The 22735-nt window shown below is 33.4% G+C and overlaps 1 protein-coding gene across 1 annotated transcript; it reads right to left on the reverse strand.

Moving 5' to 3' along the window:
- Nucleotides 1-425: 425 nt before the first annotated feature.
- On the reverse strand, nt 426-19527 carry LOC133195850 (atrial natriuretic peptide receptor 1-like; the record flags this gene model as incomplete). Its single annotated transcript, XM_061331810.1, has 21 exons — nt 19323-19527; nt 18070-18225; nt 17226-17383; nt 16948-17083; nt 16297-16403; nt 15839-15968; nt 15242-15332; nt 14927-15035; nt 13951-14115; nt 13079-13183; nt 11707-11778; nt 11285-11444; nt 10397-10543; nt 8329-8494; nt 7817-7960; nt 5622-5814; nt 4235-4409; nt 3364-3462; nt 1158-1249; nt 926-957; nt 426-465 (listed from the first exon to the last, which is right to left on the reverse strand). Coding segments are annotated over exons 1-21 (2682 nt in total), but the record flags the coding sequence as incomplete, so codon positions are not given.
- Between the last annotated feature and the right edge of the window lie 3208 nt (nt 19528-22735).

Genomic DNA, 22735 nt, shown 5'->3' on the forward strand with positions numbered 1-22735 from the left:
GATTATGCCCTGAATTATATTGTAAAAGATTGACCTTGCCTTTATAAATGAGTCAAGGTTAAACATTTTGTTGACATGTACCCTTTCTCCATACCACCTTTCCATGTTCCAAGATTGAAGTTTCAATGTCAAAGGGTTCTTAAGTTATGATTTGGAGGTGTTTTTCTCAATTTGACCTTGAATGAAGAAAGAAGTCAAGGTCAAAATTTTGGTTCAGTGCATTTTGTGTAAATGTCTTCTAGTTTGAAATCATAATGTCAAAGGATTCCTAGGTATATTTTGATGTAAAGATTGACCTTGACCTTATCAAAAGGACAAAATTTGATTGAAGAAGAAAACTGACAAATATGTAGACTAGTCTAGTCTACTTGTCGCATCAAAACTGAAGGAGGAGTAGAGTTTTGAAAGAATAAATTTGTTTCTATATTATGTAATGAAACTTTCACATAAGATTCAACTTTTCTTGCCCAGTGGTTCTTGAGAAGAAGATTTTTGAAGATTTTTTTCTTATACGGTAAAGCATGCTCATGGCGAACACGCTTATAATGAATTGCCGTCCCAGGCACTTAGTTATAAGTGTGTTTTACTGTACAATCCCATGTTTACAAAACTTTTATCGCCTATCGTGGCCCCACCCTACCTCTGAAGGTCATGATTTGGAGTTGAATTTACACTAAGTAAAGAAGTTTCACGTAATTTCAAGCTTTTCTGGCTCAGTGTTTCTTGAGAAGAAGATTTTTGAAATACCATTAAATTTTCACTCATTCTTATCTCCCCTTAAAAGAAGGTTTGACCCTTCAATTGAACAATTGTTTTACACAAGAAAGAATACTTTAATATCAGAACCACAAATAACAAGAAAATGTGTTTCTTCACCGAAATGTAATTGATTGTGAAAAGCCTCTTAGTTTCTTAATGTCATCTTTCCAACCAAAATGTTTTCATCAGGCCTTTCCCCTAGAAAATGAAGAGATATCTTATGTCAACATCTATTAATGGCAACACACTCAAGAAAATTTATTGTGAACTTCCGTATTTACAAGGCGATGGATTGTTAAACATGTCTTAATTGTTAGAATATTAATACATTTTTATTTTTTAAAAATATTTTTTGCCGACAAAATTTACAAGGGGAGCAACTCTATATACTCCCTTACTTTTATATCAGTTTCACCCCTCTCTAGAATTTTATATTCGTAGGATTTTTCAAGTATTAACTTTGTTGATTCAGATATATGTATCTTCATAGCTGAAAAGAAATTTTAGATATGGATAAGAAATAAATTGACGATACATCGCGGTTTAAAATAAGCTCAGAATTATGTAAAGTATGTAGATATTCCTTTAGATTACTTTGTCTCCATTGTTGAATGGCTAGCCAACGAAAAAAAATTATAAACAAAATGTGTTTGTGAAACACTGATGCCCCCGTATGGCAACTTATAGCAAAGGTTAAACTTTCTCGAATGCAAATCAAATACATGTAGTTGGTACCCAAAGTAAGGTCTTGTGTCGAGGAATATACCTGTGAAATATGAGAGCCCTAGCAGCAACCATTGAATAGATATGGAAAAGGTTAAAGTTTTTTCAAAAGTAAGTCAAACATCCAGGTGAAGGTCAACTGGTCAAAATTAATGGTGTCTAAGGAAAGGCCTTCTCACAAGAAATATACTGGTGAAATATGAAAGCTGAAGCACCAATCGTTCAAAAGTTATGACCAAGGTTTAAGTTTTTCAAAAGAAGGTCAAACTCCAAGGTCAAGGTCAATGGATTACAATTGTTGGTCTCCAAAGGAAGGTCTTGTCACAAGAATTGTATATGTGAAGTATGAAAGCCCTAGCACCAATGTTCAATAGATATGGCCAAGGATAAAGTTTTCCAAAAGTAGGTCAAACTCCAAGGTAAAGGTCAAAGGGTCAAAATTGCTGGTATCCAAAGGAAGGTCTTGTCACAAGGATTATATATGTGAAGTATGAAAGCCCTACCATTAACTGTTCTCAAGTTATGGCCAAGGTTAAAATTTTTCAAAAGTAGGTCAAACTCTAAGGTCAAGGTCAAAGGGTCAAAGTTGTTGGTATCCAAAGAAAGGTCTTGTCACAAGGACAATATAAGTGAAGTATGAAAGCCCTAGCTGCAACGGTTCAAACGTTATGACCAAGGTCAAAGTTTTTCAAAAGTAGGTCAATCTCCAAGATCAAGGTCAAAGGGTCAAAGTTGTTGGTATCCAAAGGAAGGTCATGTCTCAAGGATTACATATGTGAAGTATGAAAGCCGTAGCACCAAAAGTTCAAAAGTTATGGCCAATTTTAAATTTTTTCAAAAGTAGGTCAAACTCCAAGGTCAAGGTCAAAGGGTCAAAGTTGTTGGTATCCAAAGAAAGGTCTTGTCACAAGGATTATATATGTGAAGTATGAAAGCCCTAGCTGCAAGGGTACAAAAGTTATGGACAAGGTCAAAGTTTTCAAAAGTAGGTCAATCTCCAAGGTCAAGGTCAAAGGGTCAAAGTTGTTGGTATCCAAAGAAAGGTCTTGTCACAAGGATTACATATGTGAAGTATGAAAGCCATAGCACCAAACTTTCAAAAGTTATGACCAATGTTAAAGTTTTTTTAAAGTAGGTCAAAGGGTCAAATTTGTTGGTAAAGGTCTTGTCACAAGGATTACACATGTGAAGTATGAAAGCCCTAACACCAATTGTTCAAAAGTTATGGCCAAGGCTAAAGTTGGGTAAAATTTTGCAAAACTGGGTCAAACTCCAAGGTCAAGGTCAAATATGGTGGTACCCAAAGAAAGGTCTTGTCACAAGGAATACACATGTAAAATATGAAAGCCATAGCTCCAACCAATCAAAAGTTATGGGCAATGTTAAAGTTTTTGCGGACAAACAGACAGACAGACAGACGGATGGACAGGGCAAAAACTATATACCCCCGAATCTTCGATACGGGGGCATAAAAAAAAACTTCTGGGTTTTTTTTAACTCAACTGGGGGTTTTACCTTCAAGTTTGAAAATCTTTGAAAAGGCCAATTTCTTTCAGATAGGTCCCTTTGATAAATTTATTACTCTTTCACAGTGGCAGACCAAGAAGGGGGTTTATTTAATTAATTACAATTACTTTTTATAAGATTGAGCTACAACTTTTCTTAAAACAGGTTCTTTTCCAGCCATTATTGGTAATGTCCAATACCACATTCCTCTATTTAATGCAGGCAACATTCAAATAAATGGAGATCTATTGATCTCACTTTCTGATCGTTTATTTATAGTGACATGCAGCTGTATCTGGAGATCTATTGATCTACCTTTCTGATCGTGTATTTATAGTGACATACAGCTCTATCTGACATTATAGAAAGTCTTACCTTCCCCCGTGGACTCCATCCTCGATGCTGTATTAACTGTGTCCCCAAACAAACAATACCGCGGCATTGTTAACCCCACTACTCCAGCAACAACTGAACCTATAATATTATAAACAACAAATAATAACCCCGCAAATCTCGCAACAACTATACATATAGTAGACAACAAACAAACAATAACGAGACATGATTAACCCCACAAATCCAGCAACAACTCTACCTAGAATAGACAATAAACAATTTTGTGACATTGGTTAACCCCACAAATCCAACAGCAACTCTAACTAGAATAGACAATTAACAATATCGTGACATGGTTAACCCCACAAATCCAGCAACAACTCTACCTAGAATAGACAACAAACAAACAATTAAGTGGCATAGCTAACCAACAACTCCAGATACAACTCTACCTAGAATAGACAACAAACAAACAATTAAGTGGCATAGCTAACCAACAACTCCAGATACAACTCTACCTAGAATAGACAACAAACAAACAATTAAGTGGCATAGCTAACCAACAACTCCAGATACAACTCTACCTAGGGTAGACAACAAACAAACTATGAAGCGACGTGGTTAAACAAACCCCAGCAATTACTGTGCCTGGAGTAGACAAAATATCTGTGGTAAACTTAAGGTGTTTCTAATTTTACATCTGAAATTGAAAACTTACAATCCCCCGTGTATCTTACATCTCAGTTCTAATATTTACAATTTCTTCTTTCATTTGCAAACTATTTGTGTTGGTATAAGATACCATATTTCATATACCATACTATTTTTACAGCTACAGTGTACTATAATTATGTCGTTGAATCATCATCACTTGCAACACCACGTAATCTGTTGTCACAATTAAAGATACCTGAGTGGAGTCCTATTCGTATTTTGAGCTGTTCGTCAATGAGATGTCTTATTGTGAATGTCTGTACTTTATCTTTGATTGTCAATGCCATATCGGCAATTTCTGTGGCGTGGTAAGGTCCTATCCTTTCTGGCAAGCCTGCCACAACCATGTAAGCATCACCAATGGTTTCCACCTGAAATATTCGGGATTTACTATTTATGTCATTTCTATTCAAAATGAGTCTACATATATATATATATATATATATATATATATATATATATATATATATATATATATATATATATATATATATATATATATTAGGGATGGCAATTTATAACCGGTTAACCGATTACTCGGTCGGAACGATGGCAATCGATTAGAAAATCTGTAATCGGTTAATCGGAAAAAATAAAATATTTGTTAAATTGAACACATTTTTAAAAAAGTTATTTTAAAAAAAGAAATCTCTGCACAAAGGATGATCATTTAGGATTAAAAGGATCTAATTTAGACGTACATGTAATTAATAATCTCCAGATAGAGACCATTGCGTAACTGGTCAGTTTATGTAGTGTTAATTATTGTGAAAACACCATGTCGTTACCCCGACTGTCCTGTAATTCTTTAATGATAATAATTGAATCACTGAACACTGTGAATTGGTGTGTTTGTCGTTTTCAGTTTTCAATCCAATTTACATGTAATTATTAAACAAACATTGTAAATTAAGGGCTATAGAGTTCATGTAGTTTTGGTTATCATAGTGAAAATGCAGAAAGAACTTTTGTGACATCTGCTCTGGAAAATTATCAAAGATTTCTTAGGCTTTTTTTCATGGTTTTCTCAATTTTTTCTTGTCTACTGAAATTTAAATAAAAAATATGTACCCGTATTTTTCTGATCCAGAATCAAGACTGATGGAATGTTTTAACTTCTATCGTCTTATTTAGGTCTATTTGTGTATGCGGACAGAGCTACTTGAAAAAGAATTAAGACAACGTGCATTTTGATACGATTAACTGGTTAATCGGCCGGAACGTCTTGAGGTTAACCGATTAGCAATTTTGTAATCGATTGCCACCCCAAATATATATATATATATATATATATATATATATATATATATATATATATATATATATATATATATATATATATATATATATATATATATATATATATATATATATATATATATATATATATCAAATTTTTGTTTGTGTAACGTATCCTTAAAATTTGTTTAAAGAAAAACTACATGTGGATAAAGAATATTTTATAGATATATACAGATAGATGAGGATAAATGCGATCAAGTCAATGGCATTGTCTTGTGTTTTGTATTGTTTACCGAAGCCCGTTAATTTGCATTTTGATGAAATCAGTGCACAATAGTCACCTTGTATACTCTTCTGTCATTGATAATGGAATCAAAGCAGGTGTAGAGATCATTTAGGAAGGCTACCACCTCTAATGGCGTGCTTCTGGCAGCCAGAGCGGTGAAGCCGACGATATCACTGAAGTAAATAGTCACCTCATCAAACGTCTCCGGATCAACAGACTGTCCTAGCTGTAGACTCTTGGCTACAGATCTATAAAAAAAATAAAAGTTCTAAAATTACCAAAATCTTAAAGGAATTGTTTACTTATATGTAAAATAATGAAATATGACTTTCAATTATTTGACCATTTTTTATCATACGAAATTGATATCAAGCTTGGTTGTAGATTTCGACTTTTTAAACTCTTTTAACAGAGGTAAAGACAGTTGATGGAAGTTCAATGAGTGGTTCCAAAAGGGATAAGGTAAACATAGGTAATCAAAGATTACAGAGCTCATCTCACCGAATGTTATCTTTAAATAAGACAAAGTCCCACCTAAACAAATAACTTGTAGTGTGAATCCCTAGATGCAAAATTTATGCAAGTTTGATCCAGGTAGGGCTTGTAGTTACTTGGGATTGGACTTGTTCTAAAAACTTCAACCTGGTCAATCATAAAAAAAATGCAGATCAAATCTAGCATCCAAAGCAAATCTGATAGTGCACATTCCTAGATGCATCATCCATACATGTTTGATCCAGGTAGGCCTTATAGTTACTTGGGAATGGACCTGCTCAGAAAACTTAACCTGGTCACTAATCTTGAAAACGAAAGTCAGATCCAGCATTTAAAGCAAGTCTAGTAGTGTGCATCCTTAGATGTATCATCAATGCAAATTTGTTCTAAGATGGGCTTAGAGTTACTTGGGAATAAACCTGCTCCAAAAACTTTTAATTAACTTGGTCTCTCATCTGGAAATTATAGGTAAAATCCAGCATCCTTAACAAGTTTGATAATGTGCATCCCTTGGTACAAAATCAATAAATGTTTAGTCAAGATAGGGCTCGAAGTTACACTGACATGAACCTGTTCCAAAAACTTTAGCTAGTAACTCATCCTGAAAATGTAGGTAAAATCAAGCCTGATAGTGCGCATCCGTAGATGCTGAATTCATGCAAGTTTGGTCCTGTTAGGGCTTGAAGTTACACTGAAACGAGGGCGCTTTAATAACTTTAACCTGGTCACTCATCCAAAAAATGTATATCAAATCCAGCATCCGAAGTAAGCTTGGTAGTGTGCATTCCTTGATGCATCATCATTGCAAGTTAGGTTTAGGTAGGCCTTATAGTTTCTTGGTAATGGACCTAGTCCAAAAACTTTATCCTGGTCACTCATCCGGAAAATATACTAGGAAAGATCCAGCATTTGAAGCAAGTCCAGTCAATAGATGCATCACCCATGCAAGTTTGTTCAACATGAGCCTCATAGTTACCTTAGAATGAACCTGCACCAAAAACGTTAACCTGATCACTCATCCCAAAAATGTAGGTCAGATCTAGCAACTAAAGCAAGCCTGGTAGTGTCCATCTTTAGATATATCATTCATGCAAGTTTGGCCAATACAGGCTCCCAGTTACTTTGAAATGATACCTGCTCCAAAACTTTGACCTGTTCCAAAAACTTTAATCTGCTCCAGAAAAACATTAACTTGGTCATTCTTCGGCTAAAAATGCAGCATCTAAAACCTAACTGGTACAAAGAAACACACTAGTTAAAGCATCATCCATTTATCTCTGATCAATATAGGGCGTAGAAGTACTTGAAAAGAACTCTGCTTCAAAAACTTTAACCTGGAACATGACCACAAGGGTATTACATAAGCTACCCCAACATCGCTGAGGTGAGCTAAAAATTTACAATATAAGTATGTCAATGTGTATTAAGATTATAACCAAATATTTGAATTTGTTTTTTTTTTTGTTTAAATTGATTTCGATACTATGTAAAAATCGAAAAAAAAGAAGTAAAATGTCAAGAAATAATTGTTAACACCAAGGTTTGTTACATGTGTAATAACTTTTATGATGTCGATGAAAGGAAACACGGGATATCAATCAGTATTGTCGATAAAAATATTAATAAATTGACAATTATGCATTATTTAGTGAATTAAAGTCACCCAGGAGACAATGCTACTTTATGATCATCCATCACATTATTGTTGTTGCTGGGAGCAAAACAAAGTAACGGGAATAAAGAAAATATCCCCACCTAGGGAGCATGCGATTTAACAAATTCTCTGCTTTTCGCTTCTCTTCCACATAAGCCTTTGTCCTCTCCTCTACCAGTCCCTCCAGATTGTTGGCATACTGTTCCATTCTTCTGATCAGATTGTCCATTATATTACTTCGACCTCTGAAGGAAATAGGCCATTTTGGTGAAATGATTTTGAAAAGGAACAAAAGTCAGAGAAGGAAGTATTTTGTGACGATTACTCCTCGTTGTATTACATGTACTCTGATAATAATACATTTTTTTTTTAAAACGGATCAAATTTCTAAGTGCTGGTCTCAAAACCAGTCTGTCATGGCATATATAGCCATCTTGTTTTAAATTTGATAAAACTTATTACAAATAAAAATCTTAATTGTCAAATATACATGAAAAACCATAAAATTTGTTTAATAATGCAAACATTTTACACACCATGGTATGTTCTTGTGCTAGTATTGCAGCATGTCGAATTGGAAGTTTTTTGTTTGTTTGTTTGTTTTTTTTTTTACCTGAAAATTGTTCTGAATTTCTTCATTATGACGTCAAATGTAGGCCTTTCATCGGGATTTTCAGACCAACATTCCGTCATCAGTATATTTAATTTGTCCGAATATCTGTCGTTAAGCTGTGGTCGGAATGGTGGATTCTCTACATTTTTAATCCTTTGGACTACATCTAAAATATTGCAAAATCTAAAGTTTTTCCAGTATTTGAAAAGTTTTCTGGTTTAATTAATATATTTGCATAGTTTAGGATAACTTGAATTATTTAAATATTATGATATTTATGACGTTGGATTTCTCTTTTTTTTTTCACTTCAATTTCGTTGTCTTTTTTAGACACATTTAATAATGTCATATATTTAATTTTAAATTTATTTATTTATTTATTTTTTTGAACGAAATATTTTTCAAAATTGTACTTTATATTATTTGTGAATATTTCATGATGTATGAAATCTGATTGAAAGAAAATTAAAACTAGTATTAATTGTAACGGGGACCGTTACAGATGTTCCCCAAACGCTCCCCAACTTCCTTTTGGTGTCTTATTCCCTGTAAGCTTCATTAAATAAGGCAATCAAGTATACTGGGTATTTTACGCATTACACGCGCGCGCACGGGCATGTATGTACAAAATGACCATGTCAACTTGTCTACACTTTTAATACATCTTTATATTTAAATTTCATTAAAAGATTTTAAAAAATCGGCTATATTAAGTATATCTGTCATTTTACGCATTGCATGCGCGCACGTGCATGCATGTCCATGATGACCGTGTCATCTTGTCAACACTATTAATATATCTAAATATTTTTGGTATCAAATCATTTCATCAAAAAGTATAAAAGATACAGCTATATCAAGTATATTGGTCATTTTAACATTGCATGCGCGCGCACGTGCATGCATATGCATGTTGAGAATGTCGTCTTGTCTACATTTATACTTTGTCTATATATTCTGAATATCAAAGCATTACATCAAAAAATGGAAATGTTATGGCTATATCAAGTATATTGGTCATTTTACTCACTGCACGCGCACGCACGTGCATGCAAATGCATGCATGTGCGCGCTGATCATGTCATCTTGTCTACACTTCTAATATATATTCATATTCTGAGTTTCAAAGCAATTCATCAAAAAATATACAAGTTAAGTCTATATCATTTGTATAGGTTATTTCAATCATTGCGCATGCGCACACGTGCATGCATATGCATTCTGACCATGTCATTTTGTCTACACTATTAATATATCCTGATATCCTGAGTATCAAAGCATTTCATCAAAAGATATGAAAGTTATGGCTATATCAAGTATATTTGTCATTTTACTCATTGCACGCGCACGCACGTGCACGCACGTGCATGCATGTGTGCGCTGATCAAGTCTTCTTGTCTACACTTCTAATATATATTTATATTCTGAGTGTCAAAGCAATTCATCAAAAAATGTCCGAGTTAAGTCTATATCAATTGTATTGGTTATTTCAATCAATGCGCATGCGCGCACGTGCATGCATATGCATTCTGACCATGTCATCTTGTCTACACTATTAATATATCCTTTTATTCTGAGTATCAAAGTATTTCATCAAAAGATATGAAAGTTATGGCTATATCATGTATATTGGTCATTTTACTCATTGCACGCGCACGCACGTGCATGCACGTGCGCGCAAAATGACCTTCGTTCCGCAAATCTACATAACATTCCTATTAACCCTAAAAAGGTTTCAACTCAATCGGATGAATAGTTTCGGAGATCACTCACGGACAAAAAAGTACCCAGGAAGAAAAATAATAATAATAATAATAATAATAATAAGAAACAGAGTAAAAACAATATGTTCCCAAACTTCGTTTGGGGAACATAATAAGTTATTGTGTTATCTGAAAAACGAATCTTTGTGTACAGTATCTGATTTAAATTTGAAGACATCACCTTTAAATCTATTAATAAGGCATCAGTATTGCATTTTGGTATGAAAAAATTAATCTAATCCTCTCTAAATTGATAAATTTTACAACTCTAATGGACACGGATCATCTGATAAAAAAACCCGTACCAACTGCAGTCATAGCGTAGCTATCGAATGGGGCAGTTCTGTCTGCAATCTCTTGGAGGATAATTCCAAAACTGTACACATCCCCTTTCTGTGTTCCAGGGCTCCAGTCTGTCGATCGCAGTATTTCAGGGGCCGTCCACAAAAATTCTGAATAAAACGGAGCCCGCAATGATTGATATCATATTTAATACTACGAAAATATTACCAAATTGTTAGAAAACGAAACATATATTTCACCTAATTCACAAATGTTTGCAAATTCCTGCAAAATCTTAGGCATTGACATTAGACTTCTATTGCAGTTCAACATTGACATCCCCACCCTAATGATTCGAAGGAACCAAAATTTACAGTGCATGATGATCAAGTTAACATCATAGCCTTATTCATGTGGATGTCTTAAATTTTAATTACACACACATCTCAATAACAACTGAACCTCTTTTGTGTCACATCTGGTCCCCGATGACTGTAAAGCTTTATCATACTCATACTCTTTATAATAAAAAAGTTTCAAGTTTTCAGAGTTTTTTTTTGACAATTATAAATTCTTATATACATGTTAACATCCAGTACTAGTATTCATAATAAAGGGTCCTTAATATGATCCAAACTAGTTCCGGTGACATTAAATTCTGACTGTATCTCAACACATTTTGAAAGAAAATGTCACTATAATTTTAAAAAAATCACCTTTTTAAAGGATAATAACCTTAAATAACCGACCTCATTTAAAATATACACATGTACATGTATACTTAAATGTATCTTGTTTAATTCAAAAGCAATACTATTTATCATTAAGATTAAGCATAACAATGATTCATATTTTCTATCCAATGACATCACATAAAAATGCATCAATTTCACGGAAGTATATATACATACTATTAAAATTAACTGTTGATTTTTTTATTGCCTCTTTTTCATAAAAACACTTTGGACCATAACATCGTAATTTCAACAAGAACCTTTGGTCAACAACACACGCAGAACTGCTCAGTCGACCATGAACTTTGATGTCACTTCCATGCAAGTAATTCATTCCCTGGAAATAAAAAATCGAGAGTGTAGACCGCAACACGCATGAAAATAATACTAACTTCTGTCATTTTATTACAGTCATGGTATATTCTTTAAGAAAGAGAATTAATAATATCATGAAGGACAATGGTGATGAAATTCATATTAAAGCATTAAAGTGGAAGAAACATCACCACTAGAAAGTCTCGTATCATATTAGACCTAGTATTGGGATAATTTAAAAGAAATTGTTTCACATTAGTGTTTCACTAGGAATATCTACTGACCATAATGATATCTTGGATGAGAGAACATTTGAACGTCCAGTCCAATTCGATGCTTTCGTTTTGCAAAATATCCTGTATAGTACAAAGAAAAATACGATAATTATTATCGCTATAATATTCCTTTTTTGACGATATCTACTTTATTTAATATTCCACACGAGTAAAGTCATTGAGGACAGTAAACACGTTACAAGACCATTGTCAACAAAGAACCATCACCAAGGACAGAAAATAAGATGGGAGATGACTCAATCAAAGCATTGAGGACAGTAAACACAGATACAAGACGACCGTCAAAGCAGCAGGCGTCATTGAAGACAGAACAAACTGATACAAGACGAATGTCAAAGCCGAAGGCATCATTGAGAGCAGTATATACAGATAGAAGACGGCTACCAGAGCTTTAGGCGTCATTCAGGATCCTTTACACATAAACAAGACGATTGTCAAAGCAGTGAACGTCATTAAGGACACTATTTGCAGAAACAAGACCAGAGTAAAAGCAGTATGCATCATTGAAGACAGATAACGCAGATACTAGACGACTCAAAAAGCAGTAGGTTACTTGATAAAAGGTATTCACAGATGCAAGACGCTTGCCAAAGCAGTGAGCGTCATTGAGGACAGTATGACGGCTTTCAGTGCTGTAGGCGTCACGGAGGACATTGTTCAGATAAAAGACCATATTCAAAGAGTAAGCGACATTGAGTACAGTATACACAGATACTACTGTCAAAACAGTAGGACAGTATACACAGATACAAGATGATTGCCAAAGCAGTGGGATTCAGTGAAGACAGTTTTCACAGATACAAGACAACTGTCAAAACAGTAGAAGAGTATACATGGATATAAGGCAATTGTCAAAGAAGTAAGCGTCTTAGAGGACAGTATTCGCAGATACAAGATCCCTTTCAAAGCAATAAGCGTCATTTAGGACAGCATACAAAGATACAAGACTACTGTCAAATAAATGAATGTCACCGAAGACAGTTTAATCATTTTTGAAAGACCACTGTCAAAGAAGTCAACTTTTTCAAGACACTTAGCAACAGAATATTGCATTTGTGATAGTTGATTTTTATTAAGTCTGTGTAAAACCTGAAACAAATACCATTGTAAAACTTAAATATCTTTACCATCTTTTAGACAATAAAACATAAGAAAAGACCATAACTGAAGCAGTATTTAATTTTCTTAAGAAAATAAATGCAAACAAGATTTTATAAAAAGAGTCATAAACATTGACAAAAAATCATTATTAAACTACTTTGCTTTTTATATATTAAACACAGATTCCCACCCGAACCATTGTCAAAGCACTAAATATTTTCTAAGAAAACAAACACAGAAACAGATTCATTGTTGATACCTGTAAACTTCCTTTAGGGCAATATTCCATCATCACGGATATTTTTCCCACGTCGACACAGGCGCCTATGAAAGCGGCAACATTTGTATGCCGTAAAGAAAGCAACTAAAATGAAATTGAGAAAATTTCATTTCAATTCCTACTGACATGTAAAGTTCACAATTTCAATTTCAAAATGAATCATCACACTTGCTTGATAGGCATGTTGAAATTATATCTTCAAAGAATTTTAATGAATTGGAATTGTTATTTGATTTTTAGAAGCTTTTAAAAACCTGCCTATAATTTTCTATGATTCTTTTTTTTCTGATATTTGGTATACGAACATTTGAACATACTGTTCCAAAATGTCATTATGTTCGAAAATTAGGGAAATTGTTTATTTATTGCAAATCAAAATCTGGGATAATTAAAGATGACAGCAGAAAAATCTTGTACATTTAAAATTTCCATCTGCTAGAAGCAAAAGTAAGACGTCTTAAAATGTAATATTTTACGTTGTCCTTGGGAAAAGTCCAAGCGCTCACTTTAAAATAAAACAAGTCTAAGAAAAGACAGCTATGAAGAAAAATTACAGTGTCTCCATAGATAAGGTATATTAAACGTTTATTATATGTTGCCCTTCTGTACAGCGGGTATATTAGAATTATCACATATGTTGGAAACGTTTTATTGTTTTAATGTCTATCACATTTAAGGTGAAATTGATTGTTTAGTATGGCTGTGTTTTATTCTTTCTCCTCGAATGTTTCTGTATACTTTCCTGACCAAACAAGTAATATGAATTCGAACGCCTCACTGCTTTTTATCCCGGGAGTAAATTATAACTATTATCTTAAAGCACAAAAATGTACATTTTTAATTGACTCTACCTGTTTCAATTCAATTAGGTTGTTTTTATTGAGGTCGATGGAAGAAAAAGCGAATTTCCGAATAGCCACAATAACTCCTCTGCAGAAAGCGATAGTAGTGAAAACTTGGCGAGTAGTCTCATAGGTCCTTGTGGATAGAACGTCTGGTTCACTCGCTGAATCTTGCTTAAAGTTGGAAACACATAAGATATAATTAGAAACAAATACATTTTATAAGATAAACTTATCATTGTAGAATAGCCAAATTGAACACTCGGTGGTATGGGATTTTGTCAAAATATTTATACTTGTGTATTCTCTAGACTGCCCCACATGAGCATAGCCTTACTTCTAAATACTTACTTGTCTTGAAAAAACATATTATTCGACATCAAAGTTTAAGCATTTTAAAACCATTTTAGTCGAATTAGATGAAATATGGAGATAACGTACAATATTCAAGCTCAAAGTCTGTTAAAACAATACAAATCGGGAGCAGAGCAAACACGAACCTCCAAAAACATCAGAGGTGGGATCAGGTGCCATGGTTACAAATGACACATTTTTTCTAAAAAAATTTCAAATGTTCATTTCGGTCATTGTAGCCAAGTGTACGAGGGGAAAGTTGCTATCAATATCGTTCCTTAAGTCAATTCTAAATATGTGCTACATCATAACGTCACTGACGGCGAGAAATCACGAATAAATATGGATCCTTTCCGGAGTGTAAAAGTTACATTTTTTTCTGTCAAATTCAGGATGAATATGCTGTGTCAGGTATACTTGCCGAAGAAATTTTTGGAAATCTGACATAAAGTTTGAACTCCAAGGAATTAAGCGATTTGAGACATGGAGACATGGGAAAAGTGAGGACTTTTTTGGGGGGGGGATGATTCGAAAATGTTTTAGATCAATTGCAAATGCGTTAAAGTTAAAACACATATTGTTCCACATAAAAGTTACACAAAATGAAATAAATTAGGAATAAACATACAACGGTATTAAAAGATTTGTAACTTCCAAACGCCATTGTCGATCCTGTGAGCTTAAGCTGAACATGTTCCCAATTTATCTTCCACTTCATTTCGTATAAAGCATGGTTCTTTCTGTAATTAAAAATGAATATCAATATTTGGAAATGTTGATATTTTTACAATATCAAGTCTTTGATTAATATGATCGTATTTTCCAGAATTCAACTGACAGACAATAAATCAAGATATTTTTTGGTGAATATTACTTGAAATAACTCTTAGATACAATATGTACATGTATGTGGCATAATATATACTTGAGAGATAAACAACGATACCTGTGGAAATGATATCCTATGACAAACAGAATACAAAATGCTATGACGATGAATAGGAATCCAATTCCTATGATCAGGGTAGTTTGATCCACTGAAATTGATAACCGAAACGTCACTCATATATGTCACTGTAAGCATGAATTGCTCTTCTCCATAAAATAAACCCGATTTAACGTCTGTAGATATGTATTGTCTTCCCACAAATTATTAATTATTATTAATATTTAAATAGAAAAGTTGTTGTTATGACTATTTAAATAGTAATAACACCTAATTTTCTATTTTAATAAAAAGCTTTCGGAAGACAATATCTATCGCTGAGGCAGTTAGCAAAGTGACTGCAATCAAATTTTGCATGTATTTGGAATGATTTGTCTTTTTACATCTTAAAATGATACCCATATTTATGCCCTCGTACAAAACAAATACAGTTCATGCGGAAAGTACTCTTTAAACTAAATAAAACATCGAAAAAAACAAACAAACAGCAAACAAGCAACAAAATCAAAAAGTTGCAAACATATTGATCTGCATCAATTCAACAATTCGGAATAATTATGTGTTGTGTCTTCAATATATCCTAGAAGGCTCCTTTACCGTTTCTTATACAGAGCTCTCCACTAAATCCACATGCAGGCACATCCACCGGAAGTCCTTTAATCCACTTAATATCAATTCCTGCCACAGGACTGTAGTTTAAGGTAGCTCCATAAAACTTTCCTACAACCTTCATTAAAAGGGTAACATATCATTGGCTTTCAAGAGTTACATTTAATTTTAATTAATATGTGTAAGGATCGGGGTACCTGTACATAAATCATTTGTATAATTTCATTTTCCAACATTGTTGGAAAAGGCAATTTCCTTTTCTGCATATACACGTGATCTATAAAAGTCACCAAACTGCATCGACAACAAAAGATTAATGCTTTTCAATGTCATGGTACTATGTTAATTTTTTTCCGAAACATATTAATATTACAATAACATTGTTTTCTAACAGCAAAAACCGTTCAAATTAGATCAATTGCTTGATAATAAAATACAAATCTTACTTCAAATTGAGGCGGATCAGAGTTTTTATTTCGCAGATCAAACACATCAAAGTCCGCAATTCTATCACCGTATTCATCAATAGCTATCACCTCATCAAGAGCAGGCACTACCGAAACATTAGCAATCAAATAAAGTTTGACAGAACTCTCTTTCATCACGTTATCATGTTGTAAATTTTGAATTTACTAGGTGGGGTAAATGAAAAATTTACCAGTAAATTCAAAATTTACAACATAATAACGCGCATTTGACATAGCCTCTTAAACAGGGTTTTCTATTTCCAACACTATATGTCTGATGAAAATAATTCTATTATACAATTTAAAGTACTTTCGGATATCACTTATTCCAAATTACAAACTTGAAAATATATGTAGACAATTCTTATGGAGTTTGACCATTGCAAAACATAAGGAAATCTAAAAAGCTTAAGACCCAGCAAACAAGGACTTGCAGTATTAAACTTGAAGAATTTGTCGTTTTACCAACTGGGCAGCACGGCATTCAAACATTCATTTAAAACATTTCCTCCGGATGATAAAATTATATTGTCATACAATCATCATTACGTATATATCTGATACGTTATTAAGAATTCTGAAGAGAAATTAAAAAGTTTTTTCAACAAAAGCAGGCATTTTTCTGATCACCTTTGTACGTTTGATTCCAGAGTTTTCTGGCAAGTGTATAGCCGTCATTCAGATCTCCACCTTCCTGGATGGTTGTGTTAAATGCAATGGCAAGGTAAATAACACTGGCATAAAAAGCTCTGATAAAATAATTATCCTGTGAATGAGAATTCATTGATTTTAATGGGAAAAAGTACAATATGGGAAAATATGCTTTATTAAACAAGAACGCTTGTACTGGTTTTTAAATATGCGTTCTCTTCAGAAATTTACGGTTATGTATAAATAACGTGACCTACAGTATCGCTTTGGTCCAGAATGTAGCCATAATCCTTGAAGGCTCGGGCCTGCACCTCACTTTTGAAGTGGTCGTGCTGCACCCCTCCCTGTCGCATCAAAGAGAGGATGAGGACAGATTCGTACGCCACTCTGACGTATTCATTCTTGTAGGAATCGTCTGTGATACAAAATTATATAGGCAATGCCTGCTGCTTAATTCAATTGCGTATAGTTTTAAAGTTTTAATTTTCACTCTGGAGTCGAAAAACGACGTTTTTCTACAAAAATCTGCTTTTCAAGAATCGTTCTTATTCGAGAGGCAAATTAGGAGCCGAAAAACGACGTTTTTGTACAAAAAGCAAAAAGCAAAATCATCGTTTAGAATATGATAACTGGTATTCTGTAAATTTGCAATAAGGTTTCCGAATTTTCTTTTTCGTCCTCGGGCCGAAAATTTATACAATGTATATGCCTTAAAAAATTCTTTCCAAAACTCCTGTTTAAAAAGAACTTACGAACCATTAAATTTCTTCAAGTTCAAACTGGTCACGAATTTATGAAATACTAACACAAAAGGCCCATGGGCCGCATATTTACGTTCAATTTGATACTTGTACATTTATTTGAACAGTACATGTAGAAAAACCTATAGTCCCCTCCGATTTCACCGGTAGGGGACTAATAACTATTGCTAGTTACCCTGGTACGAGGTACTTGCTTACTTGCGGGTATTACTGTGTGACATGTGTGACGAGCCCTTGTTTTTACCCCAAGAAAGCAACGGGGACTTTAATCAAAGATAATGTTTCTTTTATAAACATTCATTTAAGCAAGTTTTTATTTGTAAAGAAGAAAATCACTTACTGTATGATTGATCAGTGAACCTTTTGTAGAATCCCCAGTGAGCGCTAGGAAAAAGTTCAATGGTAATGAACACGTAGTCTCCATGAACCATATTCTGTGTGTAGGCGAAATACATCACGTCCCTGAACTGCCGGGCTTGTGCCAGTATAATAAACACTAAAAAAAAGTAATACTTTTACTGCATTCAGCCATTGTTTCATATCTGTTCATAATAGCCAGATAGATGAATAATGGATTGATAGATAGTTAGAGAGAGAGAGAGAGATCATAATTGCTCCCTTTTTACTAAAACAAATGCGATGCTTTAAGCAACTTATCGACCCCTACATCAACCGAACTTATAACAGAGTGGATAAAATAAAATAAAAAAACGAAATTTTACTATTACACAATCATTTCTTTTTTCTTTCTAAAAGACCCATTTCCCTTACATAACATTTACGAGAACCTTTGGGAACAGGACAACCCCTAAAAATCTTTAAAACGTCTAAATCTCAGATCTGAAGTGACGTCATACCCGAAAATTAACCAACCAGGTTCAAATAATTATTTATCATAATAAATAATTATATCATCAAAATTTGCAAGAATAGTGAACAAGTCTTACACATTTTTTTTTTTTTTTAAATATGGTTCTAAATTAACGCACTTTGAAAAAAAAAAATTCAAAGTGCGTAATTTTTCAAAGTGCGTTGTAACATAGATCTACAAATGTTTCTCCTTTTGAATAATTAATTTCCAAGTTCAATTTACTGTCTAATCAATTAATTCACATTTGCAATTAACATTTCTATGGAAATTATCAGATTAACAGTTCATACTCATTTCCAGATTGATGATCAATGTCTATCTGTTCGAATGTATTATTGCAATACTGCTCGCAGGGTATAATATAATGTAAAATGTAGATTGAAAGATACAATTTGACATCAAGAATGGTTTATTTGCTCACAAATAATGGTATTCGTCATAAACACAAAGACTTTGTGTTTGATATATATTAAGTAATGTGCAATTCGTAATATGCTTTGTCATTTATTTTGACCAGTCTTTAGTATTTTACACATCGCTCAAATAAAAAAAACCTGATGAGAAACTTTTATATTTCAAAGCCAAAAAACAAAAAGAAGATATTTAGTAATTGTCACATTAAAGTGTAAAAGTAATTTAAATATATGAAATAAAAATGAAGAGGAAAACTGCACATTGACAAAGCTGAATAAGATCGAAATAAATAAATTTGTCGATCACACCTCTAGCATGCCTCGAAGCCTCGGATAGGATACCAGAGAAGTTATCAGTGGATCGGGGGAAGGGTTTCTCGTACGGCCTAGTGAGTGTGTCGTCCTTCCGGAAGTCCTGTGCCAGATTTTTTCCTACTCGCCGGAAGAACACTTCGTCTTCGTCATATAAGATGGCGGTGTGTTTCCATCCGTAATGGAGCAAAATTTGTTTCATTGAAACTAAAAACAAAATCGAAATAGGCCTAATTCCATTTTTCGTTATTGAAATGACAGAGAAGACTTGTACAGAAATGTCAAAAATTATCCTTCTAAGAAAAATCATCTTTAAATAACTCTTCAAATAACGATCAGAAGCGTTTTGAAAGAATTTACAGAAATTTCTATTTTAAGTATAATGACAACACAATTCTTCAAAATCTTAAGAATGTAGATGTAATAACAATTGCATCAATATGATTACATCAATCTTATTTTTGAATTATGATGTGATCAAGCAGTTTGCTAGCGTTTATGCATAAACTTATCACGCAAGCAATCTGGTTGATCATCATCATCATAAAACCAAAAAGCAGACCGTTATTATTTATATAGTTTACATTCTGATCCTTGATACAATAAAAATGATGTAATTACGTTATTTTTATTCAAAAATTAGAAATCTAAGTCTGCAAGTCCCGCCCAATGTATTACTATAAGCCACAGAAATATACACGTTGTTCTGTCACTTGCTGAGCAAATGGCTGTATGAAGATATTAAGCTATTTCCTTATTTATACTTTCTAGCACAAAGAAATTTGCAAAGTAAATTTTATTTATATTTTTTCGGTTCACGTGCATAGGCTGATAAAGTGAATACATTCAAGATTAACATGGGATCGTGTGAAGTTGAATGCCCATCTTTGTCATGTATGTTCAACATGGGATCGTGTAAAGTTGAATGTCCATCTTTGTTATGTATGATCAACATGGGATCGTGTAAAGTTGAATGTCCATCTTTATCATGTATGTTCAACATGGGATCGTGTAAAGTTGAATGTCCATCTTTTTATGTATGATCAACATGGGATCGTGTAAAGTTGAATGCCCATCTGTGTCAGATATGTTATAGTTATTCTTCTATTTTGTCTATTATTTCCAATGTCAATGTCGTAAAATATGTGTTTTAACATGTAAACTGCTGCATAAACAATTTAATTACTTAGAAACTTACCTGACATTTTATCAATGGAGTATGACAAAATGGTTGTGGTTTCATATCCTTTCTTATCTATGTGGGACCGCTCCATTAAATCCCCAACACCCGTGACAAGAGGAACCCTCAAGTATTCTGCCAGAAGCCCTCCCGAAGCCACACCTTGAGAGCACGCCGGGCCGAGAAACACACGGACATTCTTGTAGTAGTAGAGATCTGATATTTTCCCTAAACTTTCAGTCAAAGCTCCATCGCAGTCAGTAGAATAATTAAACAAAATTGAATTGAAGTTAACATTGTATATATCCTTAGCATCCCGGACACCCATGTCTATTGCAGGCGCAATGCGAGGCATATCAAACGGAAGATAATTTTCAGTCATTAAAAGAACACCAATATCTTTCTGAAAACTTAACGAGGATACAATTAACGATGCAAAAATATAATAAAGACAAGCTCTGCAATTTCTCTTCATATTACTAGTATTTGACTATCCCATGTGAAGTCTGTCTACGTAATGTCGGTCTCCTTATATAGCCCTTATTTATATGACTTACTCGTTACTTAATTGAAGATGAAAAACGAGAAAAAAAAGCCTTGGTCATTGTATGTGAATATATATAACGTAATAGTATTATAGAAGAATAGGGTGAATAACAATAAATATGTGAGATACAGGTATTTGTTGTTATTATCTTCTCTTAATTAATTAATATCTATACACAATTCTGAATTTTCATTTCAAGTAGGGATAATGTAATCGATTTTCCAATCGTATCGTTACATGTATATACTAATATAAATAGACACTAAAGGGAATACAGGAGAGAATATCATCTATAACCTGAAGAAATATTATACAATAATTGCTGTTCCAGTCAATATAATGATTTATCCACCTGGGAAGTTCAATTTTCACCAAGCCCGAAAGTGTTCTTTAAGGGAAGTTAAATCATCGTATTGTCTGAAATAAAAATTCCAGTAGTTATTGTTTTGTTGCATATGATTAAATGATATAAACTCGGTAAGCAAATTTTGTAATCTTTCTTGATTGTTTATCAAAGTCCTCGCCGAACGCAGAAAAGTAACATAATAAGTTGCTTTAACCTGGAATTTATTCACCTAGTTTTGATGTGATGTTGAAATAAAAAAAAAAAAAAACCAGAAAATTTGTTTACCTGAAAGTCGGGTGCAGATGATATAACTTCTCATAACCATTTATGTTAATTTAGAAGTTTATCTATTTTTGGACCAATAGGAAAAAATGATGATGTTATGTTCACCTGGAAGGGTGGGTGCATGTGAAATAACTTTTCATATCTGGAAGTTTGCGTTAACATAACTTATTATTATACCTCATATAAATAATTACTAGTAAAATAGAATCTGATTGGCCGAGACAGTCACCTGCAACAAAACTTCGTGTTTCACGTCGTGTTTCACAATTATGACGTCACAATGCGGCGTCTGAGTTTACTACTGAGTTCTTGAGCGAGACTGTTTACACCGTTGATTGATTGTGTCAATTCAAACGTGTAAAATATAAATATTTAGAAAAGTGTTTTCATGGGTAGGGTTTTAATGTTACTGGTGTAAAAATTACACTTACTTCTCACGAAGGAATCTTTTTTATGAAGCGCGACTAATGGTGTAACTCACTTCTTTTACATTAAATTGTTCTTATCAAATGTTTACTTTATTCATTGGATTTTCTTCATATTTCCTGCCTTGTGCTTGATTCGGTATAATAAACAATTTATTGCATGATAGTGAGGGAGACATGAAGATTTCTTCGCCCATGAAAAATCATATTCCCCTCGGGCGTTGCCCGAGGGGAATATGATTTTTCATGGGCATGCAATATAGCCCGAGGGGAATATGATTTTTCATGGGCGAAGAAATCTTCATGTCTCCCTCACTATCATGCAATAAGTGTATAGTATGATTTCAGAATGTTGGATCTCAGCCAATTAGAGAGCTGGGAATTACATACATGTATTCAATCATATGATAAAAGTTGTTATAATTCATGAATGAAAGAAAAATATTCAAGATAATTTTTTGACAGCATAAAGCGTTAAATTATTTTTTTAACGCCTCTAATGAGGGACTGCCCCCTAAAATATAATTTCTTTCCTCTTGCTTCCATGACACATTGAGTATATGCTTTAAATTATTAAATAATCGTTAACTGATGTATTTACCCCCCAAATTTGTTTTGCACATTTTG

This window comes from Saccostrea echinata, unplaced genomic scaffold, assembly GCF_033153115.1.
Source record: "Saccostrea echinata isolate AGI-Se365-2 ecotype Australia unplaced genomic scaffold, CSIRO_AGI_Sech_v1 ptg000029l, whole genome shotgun sequence".
Taxonomy (NCBI): domain Eukaryota; kingdom Metazoa; phylum Mollusca; class Bivalvia; order Ostreida; family Ostreidae; genus Saccostrea; species Saccostrea echinata.